At 50.1% G+C, this 27984-nt stretch overlaps 1 protein-coding gene across 2 annotated transcripts in view; it reads right to left on the reverse strand.

Annotated features, from left to right (window-relative positions):
- The window catches only part of BBS4 (Bardet-Biedl syndrome 4), a 48165-nt gene that overhangs the window by 1956 nt on the left and 18225 nt on the right, over nt 1-27984 (reverse strand). The window contains exons 3-14 of one of the 2 annotated variants that reach the window (XM_062206497.1): nt 22210-22289; nt 19281-19344; nt 16067-16178; nt 15219-15291; nt 12604-12657; nt 10585-10712; nt 6634-6688; nt 5705-5773; nt 4036-4188; nt 3786-3957; nt 778-847; nt 217-358 (exon numbers count right to left, since the gene is read on the reverse strand). In XM_062206497.1, the coding sequence (XP_062062481.1) occupies nt 217-358; nt 778-847; nt 3786-3957; nt 4036-4188; nt 5705-5773; nt 6634-6688; nt 10585-10712; nt 12604-12657; nt 15219-15291; nt 16067-16178; nt 19281-19344; nt 22210-22289 (1172 nt within the window). The remainder of the gene's footprint in view (nt 1-216; nt 359-777; nt 848-3785; nt 3958-4035; nt 4189-5704; nt 5774-6633; nt 6689-10584; nt 10713-12603; nt 12658-15218; nt 15292-16066; nt 16179-19280; nt 19345-22209; nt 22290-27984) is intronic. The other variant, XM_062206498.1, reaches the window with a different exon arrangement.

Consider the following 27984-nt stretch of genomic DNA (forward strand, 5'->3'; position numbering starts at 1 on the left):
GCACCCGCAACCGGAGATGACAAGCCAGCATTCTGATTTTCTTCCAGGAGTACTTCTCTCAAGCAATTACTGCCTCTCCTCCTCCGTGTAACTATGACTTTCAAATAAGTAAATAAATCTTGAAAAAAAACCCACAGAGCTTATAAGCCCTTAACGGCGGGTGGCTTGGGCTTGACCGAAGTCTCCGCAGCTGTAGGGAGCTACTGAGAGCCATACCTCCGAGTCCATCTCCAGAGAGCCACTGTCCTTGAGGAGGTGGACTTTCTTCTCCAGCTCCTGGTACTGGGCCAGGGCGCCCCTCTTCTCACCCTGGTTGTACAGCAGCACGGCATAGTTCAGGTTTACCAAAGGGTTACACCTGCGGCAGACACATGGAGTCTGTGGCCTGCAGCTCTGCAACACATGTCACTTACAAATTCTTCTCACACAAAAACAAAACAAAACTGATTAAGTGGAAATTTTTCCATCCTGCAGCAAGAGGGGACCCAAGTGTTGTGTGGACCTGTGGAGAGGAATGACAGAAGTAACTGCCCACCCAGCAAAGCAGAAGTTCGCACCAAGTCTGACATCTCAGCCCTCAGAGGCCACCACGGCAGGGCTGCTCTAGCAGTGTCCCAGACAGCCCAGAGCCCCCGTGTGACATCCCAGCCATCAGCAGCCCGAGCCTGCTGTGTATAAAGGCTGGAGAACAGCCAGGTGACCTGCCGCCACTGCCATGGCCACACTCGCAGCCCTGTGAGCCCAGCCCTCCCTGCGGTGCCCTGGCAAGGCACTCACTTATCCAGGCGGACGGCCTCTGCGTAGGCTCTCTTGGCATTCTCTATATCCTCCAGATTGGTCAGGGCCACTGCAACAAACAAATTGAGGGCTGCAGCTTAGAATCGTGGCGGCCAGCGCTGGGCTGTGGGGGGTTAAACCTCCACCTGCAGCACCAGCATCCCATATGGGCACCAGTCAGAGTCCCAGCTGCTCTGCTTCAAATCCAGCTCTCTGCTATGGCCTGGGAAGACAGCAGAGGATGGCACAAGTCCTTGGGCCCCTGCACCCATGTAGGAGACCCAGAGGAAGCTCCCAGCTCCCAATCAGCTTAGCAATGGCTGCTATGGCCATCTAGAGAGTGAACCAGTGGACAGATGTTCACTCTGTCTCTCCCATTCTCTCTCTGTAGCTTTGCATCTCAAATAAATTAAAAAAAAGGTACAGACACACAAGATTCCAAGGCCCCTCCCAATTCAACTCTTCTACCACCTCAGCACACCGTGTGCACAGCCCCTGAATACCTGGTGCCGTCAACAGTCCCCTACCACAGCCCGAGAGCTGCCAGGCTCTGTGCACCCCGCTCTGCAACGCCCTGGTTTAAGCTCTACACTTCCCAGTGGCAGTGTCCCCACCTGTTTCCATTCCACCTTGCAGTGTCACTAGATTCTCACTGATGCACCTGACCACACCCCCGTCTTACCAAAGAGGCCTCGCTGGTTCCCCTCACCTATAATAACCACGATACTATACTGATTTGTCTAGCTTGTTTTTGTATCTGTATGGCATAGATTAGTTTCAGGGATGGAATTTCATTGTACACAACACGCTCAGAAATGAGGGTTTCCACACTAGGTAGCCTGACTGGGACCAACTGTAATAACAACACTGCTTTAAAAAAGAAAGAGTGACAGAGAGATCTGGTTCACTCCCTAAATGCCCACAACAGCCAGAGCTGAGCCAGGCTCAAGCCAGGAGCCTGGAACTCCATGCGGGTCCCCCCCATGGACAGCAGGAACCCAGGCACTTGGGCCATCTGCTGCTGCTTTCCCAGGTGCTTTAAGAGGGAGCTGGGGCCGGCGCCGTGGCTCACTAGGCTAATCCTCCGCCTTGCGGCACCGGCACACCAGGTTCTAGTCCCGGTCAGGGCGCCAGATTCTATCCCGGTTGCCCCTCTTCCAGGCCAGCTCTCTATGGCCCGGGAGTGCAGTGGAGGATGGCCCAAGTGCTTGGGCCCTGCACCCTCATGGGAGACCATGAGGAGGCACCTGGCTCCTGGCTTCAGATAGGCGCAGCGCCGGCCACAGCGGCCACTTGTGGGGTGAACCAACGGAAAAAGGAAGACCTTTCTGTCTCTCTCTCTCACTGTCCACCTTGCCTGTCAAAAATAAAAAAATTTAAAAAAGAGGGAGCTGGAAGGGAAGCAGAGCAGCTGGGACTCAAACCAGAGTCAGAAGTGGTGGCGTAACCCGCTGTGCCACAGTGCAGCCCTGTTACACACTACCACTGACGACAGAGCAGGGCAGTTGTTGGGCCCAACCACTAACACTGCAGGGCCTGGGTTCCATTCCCAGCTCAGCTCCAAATTCCAGCTTCCTGCTAATGCACACCCTGGGAGGCAACGTGATGGCTCCAGTGCTTGGGTGGTTGCTGCCCATGTGGGAGACGTGGGTCACGTTCCCAACTTCATCCCTGGCCCAGCCCCAGCCATCATGGACATCTGGGAGATGAAACATTGCATGGGAACTGTCTCTCAACTAAATTCATCTGTAAAGGTGTATCCTTTATATATATAAAGATTTTATTTGAGAAATAGAGTTACAGACAGTGAGAGGGAGAGACAGAAAAGTCTTCCTTCCGTTGGTTCACTCCCCAGGTGGCCGCAATGGCCAGAACTGCGCTGACCCAAGGCCAGGAGCCAGGTGTTTCTTCCAGGACTCCCATGTTGGTGCAGGGACCCAAGGACTCAGGCCATCTTCCACTGCTTTCCCAGGCCACAGCAGAAAGCTGGATTGAAGAGGAGCAGCCGGGGCTTGAACCGGCGCCCATATGGGATGCCAGCGCCGCAGGTGGAGGATTAACCTACTGCACCACAGCACCAACCTACTATATATAATTTTTTAAAGTGACCATAATAAAATCAACATTTAGGGGCTCACACCAGCATCCTGTATTAGACCACTGGTTCATGTCCTCATTGCTCTGCTTCCAATCCAGACCCCTGCTGATGCGCCTGGGAAGGCAGTGGAAGATGGCCCAGGTGTCACCCAGGTAGGAGTTCAGAATGGAGTTCCAAACTCCTGGCTTCAGCCTGGCCCAGACCTGGCTGTTGGAGCCACTTTTGGAGTGAACCAGTAGATGAAAGACCTGTCACTCTGCCTTTTGTGCAAATAAATAAAACTTAACATTCACTGAATGTTCAGCTGACCCTGGGTAAACACAGTAAAGAAGGCAGACCCCACCCAAAGACCAAGCTCAGGGGTGGGCATTTGGCCTAGTGGTGAAGATGCTACTTGGGATGGCCACACCCCTTATCACAGGGCCTTGGGCTCAGGTCTTGCCTCTGCTCCCAGGTCCAAATTCCTATCGATGTGCACCCTGGGAGGCAGCAGGTGACGTCTCCAGGAGTTGCATCCTTGCCACCAACACAGGAAACTGAGTTTCTGGCTCCCAGCTTTGGCCTGACCCATCCCAGCACTGGTGGACATCATATGTTTAAAGAGCTGGGATGCCAACTCTGGGAACCCCAGCACTTAAGTTGCAGCAGCAGAGATAACAGACTTCTAAAAATGGTAACAACAAAGCCCAAGCTTGTAACCCTCATTATCTAGAACTTTCCAAGACAAAAAAATTGGTCAGCCAAATGAGAGAGGACCCTGCTTTGAGCTATTGGTCTCTTGGTGGCATCCACCAGCTCCTGGAGGATCTCCTGGAGGACAGCTTCCATGAGAGACTTAGCGTGGGCCTCCTAGGACTTGAATCCATTTCCCCTCCTGCCAGACCACGGAGTCCACGTGAACGTGTCTCACCGGCCAGGAGCATGTAGAGCTCTCCCATCTTCGGCTGGAAGTTGATGGCTGCACTCAGGAAGTGGAAAGCCGATGCGTACTGCTGCATGGTCAGGTGGACGAGGCCCAAGTTGTACAGAATCTTCCAGTCAAACGGAGCCAAGTAGTTGGCACGTTTCAGGCAGCTGATAGCCTGCAGGAGGAGGGGTGAGCTCAGCAGACCCGCTAACCGCATATGTGACGAAAACAAGGTGCACACAGGGACACTCACTGCCACGTATTTCTTCTTGCCAAAGAAACACATTCCAATGTTATTCCACAGGGGAGGACTTTCCGGGACAGCACAAGCTACAACTCTGTATTTGGTGAGGGCGACGTCAAAGTCCCCGTGGGTCTGCATCATGCTGCCTGCTGCCAGGATGGCCTGCAAACACAGCACACGACAGCCAACAGCTCAGTCACCGTCACTGTCACCGTCACCACCACCTCCACCCCTGCCCCGGAGGTCCGAGCACAGACTTGCAGGCCCATCAGAAAAGACGGCGGGACATGAATAATACATCTGAGCTGTGGGCACCAACGCCCGAGGCCATCCCTGCCCCCCACGCTGTGGCTCTCTCAGGCACAGCTTCTAGCCAGGGAAGCCATTTATTTTAGAATGTCAAGGTCCCTAGAGTAAAAACTGCCTCGATTCTGTTCTCTGCAGCCCCTGACAATCTGGCCTGCCCTGGCTCCCTCAGTCCAGCCCTTCACTTCTCTAAGGAAAGATAGGTAGCCAACCAGCTACCCTGACTGCTTAGCTCTGCACTGGGTTTGTGTCTAGTAAGCACCAGTGCTTGTTCATCACCCTCAGTGCCATGCACCACCTGATGGCTTTTTTTTTTTTTTTTTTTTTTTAAGATTTAATTTATTTGAGAGGTAGAGATAGAGAGAGAGAAGGAGAGACAGAGAAACGTTTTCCATCTGCTGGTTCACTCCCCAAATGGCCACCAACAGCCAGAGCAGAGCTGATCCAAAGCCAAGAGCCAGGAGCCTCCTCTGGGTCTCCCACGTGAGTGCCCAAGCATCTGGGCCATCTTCTACTGCTTCCCCCGGCCACAGCAGAGAGCTGGATCAGAAGTGGAGCTGCTGGGACACAAACAGGTGCCCATAAGGACACCAGCGCTGCAGGCGGAGGCTTGGCTCACTACACCACAGCGCTGGCCCTGGTCTTCTTACTCAGTCACATCCGGCAAACCTGACTCTTGGATTCATTCATCAGGGATCTAAAAGTGCTTTTGAGAGAACTGTCTTTGATGGTAGTTTTGAGGCTTGGCTAACTTCCTGAGAACACCAGCTCTGCCAGCCCCCAGTTCTGCCTTCTGCCATCTTACAGACCCTGTTTTCACATCTTTGCAGGCCTCTGTAAGAGCTGGTGCTGTGGTGTAGCTGGTTAAGCTGCCACCTGCAGCACCAGCATCCTATACAGGCACCAGTTTGCATCCCAGCTGCTCCACTTCCCAGCCAACCCCTGCTAATGTGCTTGGGCAAGCAGGGGACAATGGTCCAATTGTTTGGGCCACTGCACCCTTGTGGGAGACAAGGATGAATCTCCTGCCCCAGGTCTGGCCCAGCCCTGACCACTGCGGCCATTTGGGGGATGAACAAGCAGATGGAAGACCTCTCTCTGCCCCCAGCCTCTCCCTCTAACGCTACCTTTCAAATACATCAATCAATCTGGGGAAAAAAACCAAACGTGCTCTGTAGAAGGTGAGAAGCAGAAGAGCAACATCTTGGAATACTTCCACATAAGAGCCACCTTTCCGTTCTCGTGTTCTTAAAGGAGAGGCTGCGTTCTCAGGGGAGCAAGATGGGAAGCTGTGCCTTGCTCTCCAGCGTCCCAGCCCCTTGGGCAGGGCAGCACCGCAATGAAGGCTCTGGGGTCTCACGGCCTGCGGTACCTTGTAGTTCGTAGGGTCGTAAGTCAGTGCATTTCCCAGGTATTCAAACGCCTTCTGGTAAATGCCAAGCTTAGAAAAAAGCAAACCAGAGAATTTATGTCAGCAGGGAGACGGAGTTAAGGAGTCTGGCCCACTCCACCCTCGACAGAAACATCCTGACTCTTCGGAGAGAAAAAGCTACAGGTATCAGACACAGAAAACTAAAGAGCCCCCACGTTTTTCTCCTATTCTGTCAACGCGTCCCCAGCTAGGTCAGAGTGTGCTTGAGGGGACCACTTCTGCCTCCCGGCGTGGGCCACAGGCCCCCCTGGGCGAGATGAGCTGCTGAGCCTCCTCTCCGTGGGCCCCGAGCCAAGTCCAGTGAGACCTGGGGCACGCTCCTGATTCACGTGTCAGCAGAAAAGCCACCCTGGGGCAGCATCAACTGGGGAGGCTGATGAGGATGGGTGGGTGGCTCCTCGGGGACCCCTGGGCCCTGAGGCTTACGCAGTGGAAGCACAGAGCTGGCAGAATCCCACTCCCATGCAGGCATGTGGAAGGGACTCCTCACTCCAGGTGAGGGCACTTTGCCTTGTCTTTCCCAGAAGCCTCTAGCTGGGAAGAAGGAGCAACAGAACAGGTGCCCCAAAGCCCTGGACACTGCTGCCTTGTCTAACAGTGACAGACCCCAAGCCCACACAGGTGCCTCAGGCTCTTTCCTTGACTGGACAGGAATTATCATTGTAGAACCCTAAAACAGAATTGCTTTTCCTTTGAGTGCATAAAATCAATTCTTTTATCAAAGAAAACCAAACACAGAGAGCAAGGCTCACGTGTTTCAGGTCTTTATTAAAATGCGCTAATTATCAAAATAAAAGAAAACCACCAGGCACACACACCTACACCATTTCTAGTACCAACACAGGAAGGAGAGTGAAGCACTTTCTCACCTGTAAGTAGAGTAACCCTAAAGTTGTAAGAAGCTCTGTGTTTTCTGGTGAGAACCTGCAACACAGAGACAGGAAGCAGAACATGCGTGAGACACTGCCCTGGTGCCACACCTGAGCAACACCACTGAGCCCCACTCCCCACTCCTCACTCCCACTCCCGTCTTCAAATGTAGTTACCTTGGGTGGGCATTTGGCCAGTTAGGGAACCCACATCCCATGCTGGAGTAGCTGGGTTCCAGTCCCAGCTCTGGCTCCTGACTCCAGTTTCTTGCTAATGCAGCCCCTGGGAGGCAGTGCTAACAGCTGAAGTAACTGGGTCCCTGCTGCCCATCTGAGAGACCTGGATTAAGTTTCCAGTTCCTGGCGCTAGCCTCAGCCTAGCCTGGGCCATTGCAAGCATCTGAGGAGTGAATTGGCAGACAGGGGAGCACTCTGTCTCTCAAATAAATAAATACAAAAAAAACATTGGGGGCCAGCACTGTAGCATAACGAGCTAAGCCACTGCCTGCAATGCCGGCATCCCAGATGGGCGCTTGTTCAAGTCTTGGCCACTCCACTTCCGATCCAGCCCCCCTGCTAATGTGCTGGAGAAAGCAATGGAAGACGGCCCAAGTTCTTGGGCCCCTTCACCCACATGGGAGGCCTGGAAGGAGCTTCTGGATCCTGGGTTCAGCCTGGCCCAGCCCCAGCTGCTGAGGCCAGTTAGGACGTGAACCAGCAGATGGAAGATCTAACTCTGCCTTTCAAATAATAAAAATAAATCTTTTAAAAAGCAAAAAAGTTGGCCGGCGCCGTGGCTCAACAGGCTAATCCTCCGCCTTGCGGCGCCGGCACACCGGGTTCTAGTCCCGGTCGGGGCACCGATCCTGTCCCGGTTGCCCCTCTTCCAGGCCAGCTCTCTGCTGTGGCCAGGGAGTGCAGTGGAGGATGGCCCAAGTGCTTGGGCTCTGCACCCCATGGGAGACCAGGAGAAGCACCTGGCTCCTGCCATCGGATCAGCGCAGTGCGCCGGCCGCAGCGCGCTACCGCGGCGGCCATTGGAGGGTGAACCAACGGCAAAAGGGAAGACCTTTCTCTCTGTCTCTCTCTCACTGTCCACTCTGCCTGTCAAAAAAAAAAAAAAAAAAGCAAAAAAGTTTTCAAAAAAGAATAGGTCATTTCAGCCCAACCTACAGGGAAGACTGCTCAGCAAGACAGGTATCAAGGATCCGAATGCAGACTCCATTCTCAGGGCCTTTTTGGAGGAGGACCAAAGTCTAAGAAAGAACGGTGGAATGTTTTGTGTGACCGTCTTCGTTACACTAACAAAATAAGCAAACAATGTTCAAGGCCACACACAACAATCTCCTCTTGTGTTCTGCTCCTGGTGTGCTCACAGGACCAGGCAGTGTAAATTTAGGATTCCAGGAAGTGTCATTGAGGATCCCAGGACCCCCAGTGCTGTACTCTCAAATTAAGAAGTCAAACTAAACAAAAGCAAGATGGGGCCGATGCTTTGTTGTAGCACATAAAGCCTGCAGTGCCAGCATCACATAGGAGTGCCGCGTCGAGTCCTGGCTGCTCCACTTCCAACCCAGCTCTCTGCTATGGCCTGGGAAAGCAGTAGAAGATGGACCAAGGCCTTGGGCCCCTGCACCCGCATGGGAGACCAGGAAGAAGCTCCTGGCTCCTGGCTTCAGATCAGCACAGCTCTGGCTGTTGCAGCCATTTGGGGAGTGAACCAGTGGATGGAAGACTTCTCTCTGCCTTTCAAATAAATAAATCTTTAAAAAAAAAGAAGAGACACTGCAGCCCTTGGAAGGAATCAGCTGTTGGCCTTGGGAAGCAGTTCTCAGTCCTTACCGGCATTTGTCTTTGACACAAACCAAAGCAACAGGGGTGGGTGCTATGGCACAGCAGGTTAATGCCCTGGCCTGAAGCACCGGCATCCCATATGGGCGCCGGTTTGAGACCCGGCTGCTCCTATTCTGATCCAGCTCTCTGCAGTGGCCTGGGAAAGTAGTACAAGATGGCCCAAGCCCTTGAGCCGCTGCACCCGCGTGGGAGACCCGGAAGAAGCTCCTGGCTTCAGATTGGCACAGCTCTGGCCATTGCAGCCAATTGGCAAGTGAACCATCGGATGGAAGACCTTTCTCTCTCTCTCTCTCTCTCTCTCTGCCCCTCTCCTCTCTCTGTGTAACTCTTTCAAATAAATAAAATCTTTTTTAAAAATTTTATTAAAAAAAAAAAAAAACAAAGCAACATAGAGCGGACAGTTAAAAACACCAAAAGGCAAAAAATTATGTCACCTGCTTCTAAGGACCCAGATAGGACACTGGCTACCTGCAGGGAGACCAGGCGCTGAGAACCAAAGCCCCACACAGGGAAGGCTGAACAGAGCTCTCCTAGTTCAGTGGGGAATCTGCCTTCCTCCTGCCATGACAGATACCCACTCCGACCAACCACCTCCCCCACGTAAGCACCTTCTGTGGTTCCCGCAGCTTCCATGGCCCTACCAAGGCAAGACTGCTCTCCCCAAAGCTGCCACGCAGAAACACGGGTCTCAACTTTCTCTGTGGGGCTCCAGCACTCAGCTCTCTTCTTCTGCCTTTGGAAACAGTGACTCCAGTACTTGATCAGCCAATGGAAGAATGGATTCCTTGGATGTGTGTGAGCCAATCCCAGAGAGCCAACCTCCAGAAGGCAGGGCTCCGGGCTGACACTCAGCACCACAGAGGCACTCCTGCATGCTACGTGGTTCCTTCCTGCCCAGATGAACTCAGCTCTAGATGACAAAAGTCTCCTGTTGCTTAATAAAGAATTGTTTCTGACTTACTGAAAATAAGGTTGACGAAAACTCAGAAAGCAGTGTGCGACTACTACAGCCTGGCAGCTGACCACCATGGAAGACGACGGCTATTGTTGAAATAGAATCTGGCTCCCTGACTCATGCAGTCATGGGCTGATGGCAATTTCAGGGTGAGGGCTTGATCCACTCACAGCATCTGTAGGCAGGGCCTTGGAAAGTGATCAGACTGGGTTCGGCTGCGAAATGGGGCCCTGATGACTGACACCATAGTGGCTCTCTAAGACAAGACCACACAGACATGTGGGTGGGGCGGGGGGCAGCGGGAGATGAGCACGTTCCCTCTCACTCCGCTTTCTGCTCACCCCATCACCATCCCTCCATGTGTATTCTGCCATCCACTGTCCTCAGACGACAGACTAATGGGGCCACCCAACCTTGGACTGTGAATCTCTGAAACCGTGAGCCAAAATCATCCTTGTTCTTCTACACGTGACTCCTCTCACTTACTGTAGTCAAAGAGATTAATACAAGGTAATTAATAAACAGAAACCTAAGTATAGTTCAGAGTGTATCAGATCCATGAATAGACAAGACCAGGGTGGAATCAGTTCCACTAACAGAAGCTTGGATTACCCTAGTGATATTTTATTTAAAAAAAAAAAAAAAAAAACCATGATCTGCTCTTGCTGAGACCAGCTGTTTGCTGCTGAACCATGAGGTTTCTGTACCTAACACAATCTTTGCTATAGAGTATAAAACGAGAACGACAATTGCCGACTGACTGTCCTCTTCCTCCTGAGCACGTCTGTCCACTACCCTTGAAGCAGCAGTGGCCACCTGATTCTGAACCATGATATACGAGCAGAGACGAGGTGCAACCGGGGACACCACATTACAGTAACTCGGCTTCAACCACGCAGGAGGAGACGACCACCTAAGGAATGAGGCGTGCCTACTGGAGGCAACCAGACTCCTGCTGGCCTTGAGGACAGCCCAGCTGGCATAGAGCAGCTGTCCCCTGGGATGAGGAAGACACACAGCCCACCTCACAGAATCCACTGCGGCACCGTAACCAAACCTCAGCTTAGCACAGGACAAGTCAGCAGTCACACATGCTCTCTCAGGCCTGGAGTTCACGCATGTAAGGAAACAGACACACTTACTCCACCGCTTTCCTGTAGATGCCGATGGCCTGGTCCAGGTCTCCCTCCAGCAAATGGACCTTCCCCAGCATCATGTAAGTCAGGTCGTGCCTGTGCAGCTGCAGGGCACTGTGCAGCTGCTCCTGTGCCTGACACATGTGAAGGAAGGGGAGAAGAGAACCAGGTCACTGTGATGAAAGGACAGTAGCTCCTGGTCACTACTGCAGGCCCCCGCTTCAGCAGAGGGACCCCACTGCACACGGACCAAATGCACAGCTTCCCACCAATATGATGACAAATGAAAAACAGAACTCACTCGCAAGTATTCAGTGAGTGCCGGCTATACTGTCGTCAACAAAATACAGGAGCTCACGTCCCAGCAGGTAACTGATTCAATCAGCATTTACATAAACGAGTTGACTGTATTTGCTTAGCCTGTTAGCTTCAAGCAGAATCTAAATCTAATTCTCCTTCTCCTCAGTACAGTTCCAAGCAAATACCAAGTCCTCCTGTCCTCTGGTTCACAGTAATCCTGAGGACAGAAATGCACTCCCAAAGGAGTCTGAACCAACTATATAAAACTGCAAACCCATCCAGGACACCTAGGGAGCCCACTAGATATACATTTTTTAATTTATTTTTTTATCTGTCTCATAGGAGAAAAAGCTACTCTTACACCTCAATGATGTGCATTTGTTTTCATTCCCATGACAGATTAGGTTACCCTAGTTTACAAACTGAAACAAAATAAACATCATCTAGTGGGTATAAACCAATTCAGACTCTCAGCCTTGGTGGCACTGGAGAGAAGAGAATCAAACTTCACAACCACTACATGGAAGCTTTGAAGGAAACTCTACTCTACCTGAATCATCAAAAAAATTTACTTATTTGAAAGGCAGAGTTACAGAGAGAGAAAGAAAGATCTTCCAGCTGGTTCACTCCCCAGATGGCCTCAACAGCCAGAGCTGGACCAATCCAAAGCTAGGAGTTTCTTCCAGGTCTCCCATGTGGGAATAAGGGGCCTGAGGACTTGGGCCCAGTCACCTTAGCAGGGAGCTGGATCAAAACTGGACCAGACGGTACTGGAACCAGCACCCATATGGAATTCTAGAATTGCAGGTGGCTGCTTTACACGCTACCACCTGCTACCACAATATTTCTTCTATATCTGAGTTAAGGTAAGCTCAAATTTCATTCCCTAACTTAAGAGCCTTACAGCTTTTGGGGGCCAGTACTGTGGCATGGCAGGTGAAGCCACTGCCTGCAGGCCAGTATTCCATATGGGCACCAGTTTGAGTCCCAGCTGCTCCTCTTCTGATCCAGCTCTCTGCTATGGCCTGGGAAGGCAGCAGAAGATGGCCCAAGTCCTTGGGCCCCTGTATTCCACGCTGGAGACCGGGAAAAAGTTCCTGGCTCCTGGCTTCGGATTGGCCCAGCTCCAGCCATTGCAGCCATTTAGGGAGTGGATCAGGGGATGGAAGACTTCTCTCTCTCTCTCTCTCTGTCTCTGTGTGTGTGTGTGTGTGTGTATAACTCTGCCTTTCAATTAAATAAAAATTTTTTTTTTATTTATTTTTAAAAAGCCTTACAGCCTAGAACTTAATCACATTGAATTACCGATTCTCGACTTGAAAATATTCTCAGAAATCAAAATCCAATCCACTTAAAATTCAGGACTCATTTTCAGTGACCTGAAAACTAAAACCAGTTGCAGTCACAGCAGCTCACATAAGGGTCTACTTTTTGATATTTATATTTTATTAAACATTTGTTTCTATGCCGTGAAGTTACAGAAAACAAAAAAAGCAATTAGACTGCCATTCTCTCAGAACATTTCTAGTATTTTCCATTTTCTTACTAAAGGCAGGAAAAAAATATGGATGATAACAAACAGGAATTAAAGTGGGGATAAATATATAAGGCACTTTTAATTTTAACTTTCAAGAATCTGCAAGCACTGGGAATCAGACAGAAGGAGACCTGCTGTTACAAGTGCACTTCCTGAAACCCTGGGCAGAACCCGCTGCTGTCAGTTACCTTGTTGAACTGCTTCAGGTACATGTAGCAAACACCCAGATTATGGCAGATCTCCTGTGCACAAAACAAAAGGCAGGCACCTCAGGCACAATGCTACGGTAAGTAACAAGTAAAACAACAGGCATCCAGAGATCGTCAGCGCTCAGCAAAGTTGAAACTTGAAAACTGGACTACTGTCAGCTTTACTGGAGTTCATGTATTTCTACAAAATTAATCCTTCATATAGAAAATGTATAGACTACAAGAGATACAAGCAGAATAAACAGGTGATTTTGCTGGGTCTATGTGGTATTGGGGGTATGTACCCAGCCCACCTCCACACATTTTTCTCTAAGAGCTGCCCCTGTGTTTCCTCCTCAGCAGACTACCCGACTCCCAGCTGCACCCTAATCAATCTCTCTGACGACACCTGGACCCCTGGGCCCAGCAGGCTCCTTCCCCTAGGAAGCTGGAATTGAATTTCACGGGTGATGCGCCCTGGAAGAAGCACGGCACCCGGGAGGCCACAATGATGGACTTGGAGCCAGTCTACAAGTCCAGAGCAGAGGTTAGAAGTCTATGGCCAGTGGGCCAAACTGGCTCCCTGCTCTTTTCTGTAAATTAAGTTTTATCTGAATACAGACAGGAACACTTGTTTTCTTACAGCTCTTTTGCCAGTGAAACTGCAGTGGTAAGTAGTCACAACAGAGTCCAGAGGAAAATGCAAGGCTTAAAATGTATAATCCCGGGGCTGGCGCTGTGGCATAGAGGGTAAAGCCACTGCCTGCAGTGCCAGCATCCCATATGGGTGTGGGTTCAAGTCCCGGCTGCTCCTCTTCCGATCCAGCTCTCTGCTATGGCCTGGGAAAGCAGTAGAATATGGCCCAAGTCCTTGGGCCCCTGCACCTGCATGGAAGACCAGAAAGAAGCTCCTGGCTTGGGCGCAGCTCTGGCCATTGCAGCCATCTGGGGAATGAACCAGTGGAAGACCTCTCTCTCTCTCTCTCTCTCTCTCTCTCTCTCTCTCTCTCTGCCTCTCTTTTTTTCCTCTGTGTAACTGACTTTCAAGTAAATAAATAAGTCCTTTTAAAAAAAAATCTATACTCCTTGCCCTTTACAAGGTCTGCCAACCTCTGGTTTACATCCCATATGGGCACCGGTTTCGAGTCCCAGCTGTTCTACCTCTGATCCAGCTCCCTGCTACTGGCCATGAAAAGCCATTAGTTTTCAGGCCTCTGCACCCATGTGCAGACCCAGAAGCAGCTCCTGGCTGCTTTGGATCAGCCTAGCTCCGGCCATTGCAGCCATATGGGTAGTGAACCAGTGGACAGAAGACCTCTCTGTCTCTCCCTCTAACTGAACTTCTCAAATAAATAAATCTTTAAAAAAAAAAAAAAAAAAGGCACTGGGACTTGAGCTCAGCAGACCTGTCTCCAAAACAGGTGTACTTCCCACTGCTTCACCCCCCCTAGGAACGCACGCACAGGAGCAGAGGGGGACACGCAGCCCTGCTTGTCCTCTCAATGTCCTGCAGGCTAACAGACCTATAAACAGGTGTACTTCCCACTGCTTCACCCCCCCTAGGAACGCACGCACAGGAGCAGAGGGGGACACGCAGCCCTGCTTGTCCTCTCAATGTCCTGCAGGCTAACAGACCTATAAACAGGTGTACTTCCCACTGCTTCACCCCCCCTAGGAACGCACGCACAGGAGCAGAGGGGGACACGCAGCCCTGCTTGTCCTCTCGATGTCCTGCAGGCTAACAGACCTATAAACAGGTGTACTTCCCACTGCTTCACCTCCCCCTAGGAACGCACGCACAGGAGCAGAGGGGAGACACGCAGCCCTGCTTGTCCTCTCGATGTCCTGCAGGCTAACAGACCTATAAACAGGTGTACTTCCCACTGCTTCACCCCCCCTAGGAACGCACGCACAGGAGCAGAGGGGAGACACGCAGCCCTGCTTGTCCTCTCCATGTCCTGCAGGCTAACAGACCTATAAATACATTTTAAAATTTATTTTTTTTTTTGAGGTCGGCGCCATGCTCACTAGGCTAATCCTCCACCTGCGGCACTGGCACCCTGGGTTCTAGTCCCAGTTGGGGCACTGGATTCTGTCCTGGTTGCTCCTCTTCCAGGCCAGCTCTCTGCTGTGGCCCGGGAGTGCAGTGGAGGATGGCCTAAGTGCTTGGGCCCCTGCACCAGCGTGGGAGACCCAGAGGAGGAAGCTCCTGGCTCTGGATTGGTGCAGCTCCGGCTATTGTGGCCATCTGGGGAGTGAACCAGCGGATGGAAGACCTCTCTCTTTCTCTCTCCCTCTCTCTCTCTGCCTCTCAGTAACTCTGCCTTTCAAATAAACAAATAAATCTCAAAAAAATAAAAATAAAAATCTCCAAAGTTTCTGGAGAAGAAAAGAATTATCAGTAAGAATCAGACTGGTAAGAGACTGTGCAATAGCAACAGAAATGCTGACTTCCAGGAAGTCCAGCAGCGAGGTCTTGCAAAGCTAGCGGCACATCTGATTTCTGATCCCACACCTGGCCTGATCATCAGTCACGTAGAGTGCATTTAAGAATCCAGTTGTGCCAATAAAGGACATGTTTATGGGTAAGAAAAAAACCAAAGTTCCCTACTCACCCAGTCTTTCTGGTTGAGTCTCGCTGCTTCATTATAGACTTCAGTGGCAGCTTTATGTCTTCCTAAAAGAAACCTGTGGAAGACACATTATCCACACGTATGTCCTCGAGACACTTACCACACTAACCTCACTGCTTTTGCTTTGGGAGCCAGCCATGAGGGTCTGCACTGGCAGCTGCTGCAGGCCTTGGCACTCTACAAGTCTCAGTGAAAGCTTTCTAGAACTGTCTTCAACAATGTTCAACAGACACAGACCGGGAAACAAGCCAGTGAGCCAGCCCGTTAAGCAATGGCTGCCTTCACGGATGCGCATCAGCCGTCAGGACGTGTTCTTACTCCCGGGCCTAAGTCTCTCTTCCTTGATAGTGGATCCTGAGCCCAGGAAGACTGGGCTCCATGCAAGAGCAACGCAGGTATGAAGGGCAGAGCAGGTTAAGAAAATGGACACGGGAACCCCTGGGCCTTCCCTGCTGGGACAGGGGTGCCCAACAGCTTAAAGAGGAGTCAGAGGCCGCTCACGTCCAGGAAACTTCAGGGCAGTTACTCAACAAATACTAAAAACCTATCACGTGTCAAGTACTGTGTCAGAAAGAACTCCCGTGGGCTGCCAATATGACAGAGGACTAAGGGCACAAGACATCACTATTTCCATGATAAAGGGTTCTCCCATCAAACCAGAATGTAGTGTTTGGAAAATATTTAGTTTCTTAATACTACTTAACTGATTTTCGGAAATTTCAGAATTCATCTGCTGTTCAAAATGAATCCCATTATCCCCATTTCGCCACCTTCCCCCGGGCGTCAGCCGGTGCTGGCGAGTGCAGCCGGTGCTGCTCTGTGACACTCACAAGGACCTGGCCACTTGCTTGAGGTTGTCAACACTCTGAGGGCTGAGGATAGCACACGTCTGAAAGAGTTCCAGGGATTCCTGGATATTTCCTTCTAGACGAAGTATCAGTGCTGCCGAGCAATAGAAAACACAGAAAATAAAACCATGTTCTGGCAAGAAAGAAACCTGGCATCAGAAAAAATGGAGAAAAGGAAGTGGGGAACCACACCAAACAAATCTTTCAGATAACTCTTTTTTTTTTGTTAAAGCAGAGAAACAGAGATCTCCCATCTGCAGGTTTACTGCCCAATGCCTACAGTAACAGCTGAGTCTGCGCCAGGCCAAAGCCAGGAGCCAAACACTCAATCTAAGTCTCAGATGTGAGTGACAGGGACCCAACGACTGGAGCCACCATCTGCTGCCTCCCACAGTCTTGCACTGGCAGGAAGCTGGAATCAGAAGCAGGGGTTAGCACCACCTGCAACACCGGCATCCTGTATGGGGGCCAGTTCAAGTTCCAGCTGCTCCACTTGAGATCCAGCTCATTGCTAATGTGCCTGAGTAGCAGCAGAGGATGGCCCAAGTCCTTAGGCCCCTGCATCCATGTGGGAAGCCTGGAAGAAGCTCCCAGCTCCCAGCTTCAGCCCAACCCATCCCTCACTTTGCAGCCATTTGGGGAGTGAACTAGCAGATGGAAGATCTATCTCTGTTTCTCCCTCTCTATCTAACTCTGCCTTTCAAATAAATAAATCAATCTAAAAAGAAACGGAATCAGATACAGAGCTGAGACTCAAATCCCAAGCACTCCAATATGGGATGTGGGTATCCAAAGCACCGTCTTAACTGCTACATCAAACACACATGCAGAGACTTTTTTTTTTTTTTTTTTTGACAGGCAGAGTGGATAGTGAAAGAGACAGAGAGAGAGAGAGAGAGAGAGAGAGAGAGAGAAAGGTCTTCCTTTTTGTCGTTGGTTCACCCTCCAATGGCCGCTGCAGCCGGCGCATCTCGCTGATCCGAAGCCAGGAGCCAGGTGCTTCTCCTGGTCTCCCATGCCATCCTCCACTGCCTTCCCGGGCCATAGCAGAGAGCTGACCTGGAAGAGGGGCAACCGGGACAGAATCCAGAGCCCCAACCGGGACTAGAGCCTGGTGTGCTGGCACCAAAGGTGGAGGATTAGCCTGTTAAGCCACGGCGCCGGCCCCTGTTTTTCTTTTATTAAATATTTATTTATTTGAGAGGTAGAGTTACAGACAGTGAGAGAGAGAAAACAGAGAGAAAGGTCTTCCTTCTGCTGGTTCACCCCCCAAGCAGCTACAACGGCCAGAGCTGCGCCGACCCGAAGCCGGAAGCCAGGAACTTCTTCCTAGTCTCCTATGTGGGTGCAGGGGCCCAAGCACTTGGGCCATCTTCTGCTTTCCCAGGCCACAGCAGAGAGCTGGATTGAAAGAGGAGCAGCCGGAACTAGAACCAGCGCCCATATAAGATGCCGGCAGGCGGAGGATTAACCTACTGTGCTATGGTGCCTGCCCCAGATACATTTTCAATACAATCAGATATGACTTCAGATGGACTGAAACCATAAGCAAAACCCCTGACAGGCTGAAATGTTTTCAGTAATGTAGTTCAAGCCTTCCTTGCATCTACTACAAAGCTAACTGGTTCCTCTGCAAATTATCACATAAAGTGTTCACAATAAGAAATCTTTCTGGGCTTCCCCACGAGATGCTTGACTTCCCCCCGACATTTTTCACAGGACGCCCAAATGGGGCAAGCAGAATCAAACTCCAAGTCCACCAAGGAGATTCTGACAAAGAACTCAGCAGAAGGTAAGACCTTGGTTTTAGGTACAACAACCAATCAGAACAAACAGTTTCTCTTAGACCTAGGTTTCCACGAGAATTTAACAGGCTCTGAAAGACTGGACTGTGGAGCCGGCACTATGGCATAGCGGGTAAAGCCAGTGCCTGCAGTACCAGCATCCCATATGGGCACCAGGTTGAATCCCAGCTGCTCCACTTCAGATCCAGCTCTCTTCTATGTCCTGGGAAAGCAGCAGAAGATGGCCCAAGTCCTTAGGGCCCTGCACCCACGTGGGAGACCCAGAGGAAGCTCCTGGATCCTGGCTTTGGATAGGGGCAGCTCCAGCCATTGCAGTCAATTGGGGAGTGAACCAGCAGATGGAAGACCTCTCTCTCTCTCTGCCTCTCCTTCTCTCTGTGTGTAACTCTGTGTTCCAAATAAATCTTTTTTATTTTTTAAATTTATTTTCTTTTTTCACAGGCAGAGTTAGACAGTGAGAGAGAGAGACAGAGAGAAAGGCCTTCCTTCTGCTGGTTCATTCCCCTAATGGCCGCTACAGCCAGCGCTGCACTGATTCAAAGCCAGGAGCCAGGTGCCTCCTCCCAGTCTCCCATGCGGGTGCAGGGCCCAAGGACTTGGGCCATCCTCCGCTGCCCTCCTGGGCCACAGCAGAGAGCTGGACTGGAAGAGCAACTGGGACTAGAACACGGGATACTGGTGCCGCAGGTGGAGGATTAGCCAAGTGAGCCACGGCGCCGGCCCGAAATAAATCTAAAAAAAAAAAAAAAAAAAAAAAAACATGTGCTATATTAGAGTGCCTAGGTTCCAGTCCCAGCCTCTGAACCCAGTTTCTCAGTAAAGCAGACCCTGGGAGAGAGTGGTAATGCCCAAGTATCTGGGTCCTCGCCTCCTACATGGTAGACCTAGATTGATTTCCAGGATCCCAGCTTTAGGTCATTGTAACCTTGTTTGTTGTGGGCATTTGGGAAGTGAACCAACAGATGACAGTTCTTTCTCTTTGCCTCTCAAATAAACTTTAAAAAAAAAATTAAAGATTTATTTATTTGATACGCAGAGTATACAGAGAGAGAGAGAGAATCTCCCAGAAGCTGTTTCACTGTTTCACTCCCCAGATGGCTGCAATGGCCAGGGCTGAGCCACACTGAAGCAGGAGCTCCTTCTGGGTCTCCCACAAGGATGCAGGGGCTCAAGGACCTGGCCCACCATCTGCTGCTTTATGCCAGCCCCAGTAAAAATTTTTAAATGCACTTGTTTATTTAAAAAATAGGTGTACAGATTTCAGAAGAGATCATACTAAATAAGATATTTGTGGAACATTTACTTGAATTTAAATATTTCACAAGTTGTTGACTCTCCCTTGAACCTGGGTGAAGTGCACTTCTCTAGCAATAGGAGAAACCATGTCTTACCTTGAACGTAGACAGCATATTCACACAAGCCCTGGGTCTCTTGCAGCTGCTCTCTGATAACAGCCTGAAAGAGGAAGGAAAATGCTACTGAGTGGTGGCTCAATGTCTAAGAAAAGGCAGACAAGCAAAGCAGGTGCTTGGCCTAGAGATTAAGAGGCTATCAGACACCCACGTGGTGTATCAGAGTGCCTCGGCTTGAGAGTTAGCTTTGCTTCCAATCCCAGCTCCCTGGTAATGCTCACCTTGGAGACAGCAGTCAATGGCTCAAGCTGTTGGGTCCCTGACACCCACATGGGAGACCCAGACTGAGTTCCAGCTCCTGGCTTCAGCTTGGCACAGCCCAAGCTGTTGTGGGCATCTGGGGAACATACCAGTGGATAGGAAATCTCTGTCCAACTCTTTGTCTTTCAAATAAATTAAACACATAAATAATTTGTTTAAAAAAAGAAAACACTGGGGCTAGCACTGTGGCATAGCAGGTTAAGCTTCCACCTGCAGTGCCAGCATCCCATATAGGCATCAGTTCAAGTTCTGGCTGCTTCTCTTCCAATCCAGCTCTCTGCCTATGGCCTGGGGAAGCAGTGGAAGATGGCCCAAGTCCTTGGGCCCCTGCACCCAAATGGGAGACCAGAAAGAAGCTCATGGCTCCTGGCTTCGGATTGGCCCAGCTCTGGCCATTGTGGCCATTTGGGGAGTGAACCAACAGATTTAAGACCCTTCTCTCTGTCTGTAGCTCTATCTCTCAAATAAATAAAAATCTAAAAGAAAAAAAAAAAGTAACTTAAAAACCAGTAAGGCTATTTGAAAAAAAAAAAAAAAGAACATACAGACACGGATAAGGGGCATTTATAAGAAATCTAGGATATTAGAATACACTAATAAAAAGTTCATTCAGATTTTTTATATATATATATATTTTTTTTTTTTGACAGGCAGAGTGGACAGTAGAGGGAGACAGAGAGAAAGGTCTTCCTTTTTGCCGTTGGTTCACCCTCCAATGGCCACCGCGGTAGGCGCCCTGTGGCCAGCGCACCGCGCTGTTCCGATGGCAGGAGCCAGGTGCTTCTCCTGGTCTCCCATGGGTGCAGGGCCCAAGAACTTGGGCCATCCTCCACTGCACTCCCTGGCCACAGCAGAGAGCTGGCATGGAAGAGGGGCAACCGGGACAGGACTGGTGCCCTGACCGGGACTAGAACCCAGTGTGCTGGCGCCGCAAGGCGGAGGATTAGCCTAGTGAGCCGCGGCACTGGCTTCATTCAGATTTTTTTAAAAGATTTTATTTATTTTAGGGGGCTGGCACCGTGGCTCACTTGGTTAATCCTCCACCTGCGGCACAGGCATCCCATAAGGGCGCTGGGTTCTAGTCCCGGTTGCTCCTCTTCCAGTCCAGCTCTCTGCTGTGGCCTGGAAAAGCAGTAGAAGATGGCCCAAATCCTTGGGCCCCTGCACCCGCGTGGGAGACCTGGAAGAAGCTCCTGGCTCCTGCCTTCGGATCAGCGCAACTCCAGCCATTGTGGCCATCTGGGCAGTGATCCAGCGGATGGAATACCTCTCTTTCTCTCTCTGCCTCTGCCTCTAACTCTGCCTTTCAAATAAATAAATAAATCCTAAAAAAAAAAAGAAAAGAAAAGAAAAAGAAAAAAGAGAGAGACGGTCAAAGAAGGATCTCCAGCCTTGATGAGCATCCATTTCAGTGCTGTGGCATAGCACCAACATATCATGTGGGCAACAGTTTGAGTCCCAGCTGCTCCTTTTCTGATCTAGCTCTCTCCTGATAACTAGGGAAGCAGCAGAAGATGACCCAAGTGCTTGGGCCCTGCACCCATGTGGGAGACCCAAATGAAGCTCCTTGCTCCTGGCTCTAGATAGTCCCAGCTCTGGCCATTGCAGCCTTTTGGGGAGTGAACCAGACAATGGAAGGTCTCATCTGTGACTCTGTCTTTCAAATAAATAAATAATCCTTTATAAAAAGTGGCTCAGGGGACTACAACACATTCCCTGCTGGGTGAATGATGTGACTCCTCTGTGAGACAGGAAGTGGCAGAAGGAATACAGAGGACAGCAGATAAATTCAGCCACAGAGAAGTCAGACTTGAAATGCTTCTGGGGTATTCAGAGAGTATCAGACTAGTCGAGATCAGGAAGTACGGGGGTGGGGGGCAGGAAGGGGGGTGGAGGACAGGACCTAACATCATCCCCAACAGTTAAGAAATAAGAAGAGGAGGAGAAGCCAAAGAATCTGAGAAGTGGTCAAAACAGGAAAAGGGAAACAAATAAAAGGTCCTATCACAGAAGGAAGAGGAGGAGAACCAAAACTCCTACTGGCGCTAACCATCACTGCTATGGGCACCGCCACAGCATAAACGCCACAGCGTGTAAATTGAAAACCACAACCTTAGAAGCATCACAAAAGTGAATGCTAAAAAAAGACAGCACCAGGGACATATTCTGCATGTTAATGCTCCACCCATCTGCTAGCAATGTTATCAAAGAGATAAACAGATAAAGGGAAATACAAATGATTTTAAATGCACAAATGGCAACTGCCTGCACTGGCAGAGAATTATAAAATAAAACTTAATGAAATAGCATCTTTCACCTGACAGAAGATTAAGGAAAAAGAAGAAGACAGACAGTAGTCTCCACCAGGAAACCAAGAAGTCCTGGAGTGGCTGGCCTTTCAGCCTGGCCGTGACACAAGAGGACCCACGGCACACACCGGACCTGAGCCACATGGCACTCACACCCAGCCACCCCACTGCCAGCCTGAAGGCCCATTAGCAACCAGCAACATCTGCCCGCTGCAGTTTTCTCAACAGCAGTACCACAGCGAAAGCGAAGCACCACACGGGTGAGGAGCACGGGCCCAGCCGTGCGCTGGCAGCCGGCTCCCCAGTGCCGCGCGTCCTCTGCCGCTGCAGTCTCTCACCTTGCATGCTTCATAATCCTTCCGGATGTAGTGCAGGTGAATCAGCCAGTTCTGCTTCTCCAGAATAGGAAACTCGGGAGCTGGACAGCACAGTTGACAAAACAAGACAGTCATTCTCAGATTTTCTCCTTTAGCGTTGCCTTCACGTCTGAACTAACCGTAAGCAGACTCAACACAGCAAAGGCTTCATGCTGCTAAGAATGTGGTGCAGTGCATCCAAAGACTACTGAACTGAAAGAGTACTTGTCCTACTATTTTATATTGTACACACGCCTCCCTGAGTTTTTGTGGCTTATAAAGTCAGTTTCTCAAATGATTAACTCGGCCCGAATAATATAAAATCTTCCTTTGTTCTTTTTTCTCTCCTTTTCTCATTGGTTGCAGATGGTCAACAGGTAGATATTCTAAAGGAGATTTCATGAATGTTACTAACAAAACAAAATATACGTAACCTAATGTCACACCTGGCAGGTCAGAATACCAAAATAATTTAAATAATTAAGCACAATCTTTAAAAATGGCTCAAATGGGAAATTATACTTATTTCCCAGGAATGAAAGGTCAACAATGAAAATTTTTAAAAATGACTCATGACTGAAAACCATGGAATAAGTTACTTACACAATGAAATCGAAGTTTAAAATACAGGGGAAAAAAAATAATCACTAAAAACGTATTCTTCTTGGGGGCCAGCGCTGTGGCGTAATAGGTTAACCCTCCGCCTGTGGCACTGGCATCCCATATGGGAGCTGGTTCGAGTCCCAGCTACTCTTCTGATCTAGCTCTCTGTTTATGGCCTGAGAAAGCAGTGGAGGATGGTCTTAGGCCTGGGACCCCTCTATCTGTTTGGAAGACCTAGAGGAGGCTCCTGGCTCCTGACTCCGGATACTCTATTGTGGCCATCTGGGGAGGGAACCAGCAGATGGAAGACCTCTCTCTCCTCTGTCTCTCCCTCTGTTTGTAACTCTGCCTCTCAAATAAATAAATAAGTTTTTTTTTTTTAATACTCTTTTTTTTTTAAGATTTATTTATTTTGAAAGAGTTTTAGAGACAGATTCACTGGTTCACTCCCCAGATGGTTGAAATGGCCAGGGCTGGGCCAGGCTGAAGCCAGAAGCTTCGTCTGGGTCTCCCACGTGGGTGCAGGGGCCCAAACACTTGGACCATCTTCCACTGCTTTCCCAGGCCATTAGCAGGGAGCTGGATAGGAAGTGGAGCAGCTGGGACATGAATCGGCACCCACATGGGATGCTGGCATCACAGGCAGCAGCTTTACTGCTATGCCACAGCATCAGTCCCCAGAGAAAGTATCCCTCTATGGTACAGACGAGATAGATCCACATCAAATTCAAAATAGTAAGACCTCAAGGAAGCGAGGCAGACGAACAGGTTAGGAAAAGAAAAAAGGAGACTAAGGGTAGATGTCTGGCCCAGCAGCTAAGCTGACAGGACACCCACATCCCACATCAGAGCCTGGCTCTGGCTCCTGATTGCAGCTTCCTGCTAACGCACACCCTGGGAAGCAGTGTCACCTGATGGCTGAAGTAAGGGGTCCCTGCCACCCACTTGGGAGACCTGGCTCTGGCCACAATGTAGGTATTAGGGGAATGAACTAGCAGAGGGGAGTTGACTCTCAAAATCTATTTAATAAATAAATATTTTTTAAAAAGGATACTTCAAAAAAATCTTTAATACTTGTTACTCTAAAAAATTTTACAAGTTCTAAACAAAAACCAGATTCTCTGCCTGGCAGGTATCTGGGTTTTCGTATTACTATTTCACACCCTTTAATGAATGTCTGAGACATTCCCTCTTTAAAAATGTAAAAGAAGGGCCTGTGCCTGCGGCACCAGCACACCAGGTTCTAGTCCAGATTCTGTCCCGGTTGCCCCTCTTCCAGGCCAGCTCTCTGCTATGGCCTGGGAGTGCAGTGGAGGATGGCCCAGTGCTTGGGCCCTGCACCCCATGGGAGACCAGGAGAAGCGCCTGGCTCCTGCCTTCGGATCAGCGCAGACCACTGGCCGCAGCGCGCCGGCTGCAGCGGCCATTGGGGGGTGAACCTATGAAAAAGGAAGACCTTTCTCTCTGTCTCTCTCTCTCTCACTGTCCACTCTGCCTGTCAAAAAGAAAAAAAAAAAAATGCAAAAGAAGAGGGTGACGTAGCGGGTTAGGCTGCCACATGCAACACCAACACCGGCATCCTGTATCAGAATGCCAGTTAGAGTCCCAGCAGTGCTACTTCTGGTCCATTCTCCATTGTTGAGCTTGGAAGGCAGTGGGTGACGGCCACCCACAGGAGAGACCCAGGTGGAGTTTCTGCAGCTGACTTCGGCCTGCTCCTGTCCTGGCTGTGCAGGCATTTGGGAAGTGAGCCAGGAGGTAGATCTCTCCCTGCCCCTACAGCTCTGCCTTTCAAATACATGCATAAATAAACAATTTTTTTTAATGTAAAAGAAAGGACAGAGGAATGGAGGAGAGGGAAATTATTTTAATCCTGTCCAGGATGCTACAGAACTTGAGGACAAACAGCCTACAGAAACCTAAGATTTGCACATCCACATTCCCACTGGACCCACAGCTACCACTGCCTGAGCAGGAAAATAAGGAAGTAACGCTGTTCACTCCTTCCCAACGGACTACCCATGGACCTGGCCACGGAAATTATGAGCAAGTATGGATATGACTTTCATGCAAGGAGACTGACTCCATTTTCCAGTTATCCACCTTCTAGTCACCCTGGGCCTACGTGAGCCTGTGACTTTCATTTCTTTCCTATTCTCCACAAAGGCCTCACCAATCACAGTTGAGCACTTTTTTCTTTTATAAAGTTTGAGAAACACTGTCCACTGGTTCTCAACCTTTTTCTTTTAGATTTATTTTTTGGGGCCGGCAATGTGGCACAGCAGGTAAAGCCACTGCCTATAGTGCCAGCATCCCATATGGGCACCGGTTCAAGACCCGGCTGCTCTACTTCCGATCCAGCTCTCTGCTATGGCCTGAAAAGCAGTAGAAGATGACCCTGGGCCCCTGCACCCACATGGGAGACCCAGAAGAAGCTCCCGGCTCCTGGCTTTGGATCGGCGCAGCTCCGGCCATTGCAGCCAATTGAGGAGTGAACCAATGGATGGAAGACCCCTCTCTCTGCCTCTCCTTCTCTCTATGTAACTGTTTTTTTGTTTGTTTGTTTGTTTTTTTAAGATTTTATTTATTTATTTGAGAGGTAGAGTTACAGACAGTGAGAGGGAGAGACAGAGAAAAAGGTCTTCCTTCCGCTGGTTCACTCCCCAAATGGTGTCAACGGCCAGAGCTGCGCCGATCCAAAACCAGGAGCCAGGAGTTTTTACCGGATCTCCCATGCAGGTGCAGGGGCCCAAGGACTTGGGCCATCTTCCACTGCTTTCCCAGGCCATAGCAGAGAGCTGGATTGGAAGAGGAGCAGCCGGGACTAGAACCAGCACCCATATGGGATGCCGGCGCTTTAGGCCAGGGTTTTAACCCGCTGCGCCACAGTGCCAGCCCCTCTGTGTAACTCTTTCAACTAAATAAATAAATATTTTTTAAAGATTTGAGAGGCAGAGTTATAGACAGAGAGAGGAAATGAGAGAGAACGGTCTTCCATCCACTGGTTCACGCCCCAAATGGCTGCAGTGGCCAGAACTGAGCCAATCCAAAGTCAGGAGCCAGGAGCTTATTCCAGGTCTCCCACATGGGTGCAGGGGCCCAAGCAGCTGGGCCATCTTCCATTGCTTTCCCAGGCCATAGACAGAGAGGTAGATCAAAATGGAGCAGCCAGGACTCGAACCAGCGCCACATGGGATGCTGGGGCTGCAACTGAATGCTTAGCCCACTACACCCCAGCACCAGCCCCACATCTGAGCATTCACTCACATTCTGTCACCCTCTCCAGAAGTTACATTTCTTGCCCAAAGCCACACAAATCTCCAAAACTGTATGTATGGGGTGTGGTGTGTGTTATGTGCATGGTATGTGTGGTAATATGTGATGTGTGTGGGGAATGTGTGGTATGTATGGTGTGTGTTGTATGGCATGTGTGGTGTGTATGGTGTGTGTGTGTGTGGTAGTGTTATGGTGTCTGTGTGTGGTATTGTGGCATATATGGCGTGTGTGGTATGTATGATATGTGTGGTGTGTATGGTGTGTGTGGTATGTATGGTGTGTGCATGGTGTGTATGTGTAGTATGTGTGTATTATATATGCTGTGTGTAGTATGCATGGTTTATTGTGTTGTGTATGGTGTGTGTGGTGTGCATGATGCGTGTGGTGTGTATGGTGTATTTGTGTTGTATGTGGTATGTATGGTGTGCGGGGGTTGTGGTATGTATGGTATGTGTAGTATGTATGGTGTGTGCATGGTGTATGTGTGGTACGTGGGGGGTGTATGGTGTGTGGGGGGTGTTGTACATGTGGCAGGTATGGTAAGTGTGTGGTATGTATGCTGTGTACGTGGTGTTACGGTGTGTGTATGGTGTGGTATACGTGGTATGTATGGTATGTGTGTGGTATGTATGATGTATGTGTGTTGTGTATGGTGTGTGTGGTATGTATGGTGTGTGTGGTGTGTATGGTGTGTGTGGTGTGTATGGTGTGTGAGTGGTGTGTGTGCTGTGTGTGTGGTATGTGTGGCATGTATGGTGTGTGTGGTATGGTGGGTGTGGTATGTGCGGCATGTATGGTGTGGGGGTATGGTATGTATGGTGTGTGTGGTATGGCGGGTGTGGTATGTATGGTGTGGGGGTGTGGTATATGTGGTGTGTATGGTATGTGTGTGGTATGTATGGTGTGTGTGGTATGTGTGGCATGTATGGTGTGGGGGTGTGGTATGTATGGTGTGTGTGATGTGTGTAGTGAGTAAAGACGGGCACCTAATTTACGAATCCTTCTGAGACAGGTAGCTTACTGGGTAACCTTGGCTCATGCCTCCACTATATTGGAGGCTGCACTGAACCTTCTTCCATTTACAATGTCACCATGTATCACTGCTTCCTCAGCCTCGAACTTGGTCTACTATTAAAGTCCCACAATGGGGCTGGCACCATGGCACAGGTTAATCCTCCGCCTGTGGCGCCGGCATCCCATATGGGCACCGGTTCTAGTCCCGGCTGCCTCTCTTCCAATCCAGCTCTCTGCTATGGCCTGGGAAAGCAGTAGAAGATGGCCCAAGTGCTTGGGCCCTGCACCCGCATGGGAGACTGGGAAGAAGCTCCTGGCTCCTGGCTTCGGACTGGTGTAGCTCCAGCCATTGCGGCCAGCTAGGGAGTGAACCAGCGGAAGGAAGACCTTTCTCTCTGTCTCTCCCTCTCACTGTCTGTGACTCTACCTCTCAAATAAATAAATAAAATATTTTTTAAAAAGTCCCACAATAGGCTGGCGCCGTGGCTCAGTAGGCTAATCCTCCGCCTTGCGGCGCCGGCACACCGGGTTCTAGTCCCGGTCGGGGCACCGATCCTGTCCCGGTTGCCCCTCTTCCAGGCCAGCTCTCTGCTGTGGCCAGGGAGTGCAGTGGAGGATGGCCCAAGTTCTTGGGCCCTGCACCCATGGGAGACCAGGAGAAGCACCTGGCTCCTGCCATCGGATCAGTGCAGTGCGCCGGCCGCAGCGCGCCTACCGCAGTGGCCATTGGAGGGTGAACCAACGGCAAAAAGGAAGACCTTTCTCTCTGTCTCCCTCTACTGTCCACTCTGCCTGTCAAAAAAAAAAAAAAAAAAAAAGTCCCACAATAAAAAACAAGTCAGGTTTTGTGAAAACAAGAAAAAT

Source organism: Lepus europaeus, chromosome 11, assembly GCF_033115175.1.
Source record: "Lepus europaeus isolate LE1 chromosome 11, mLepTim1.pri, whole genome shotgun sequence".
Taxonomy (NCBI): Eukaryota; Metazoa; Chordata; class Mammalia; order Lagomorpha; family Leporidae; genus Lepus; species Lepus europaeus.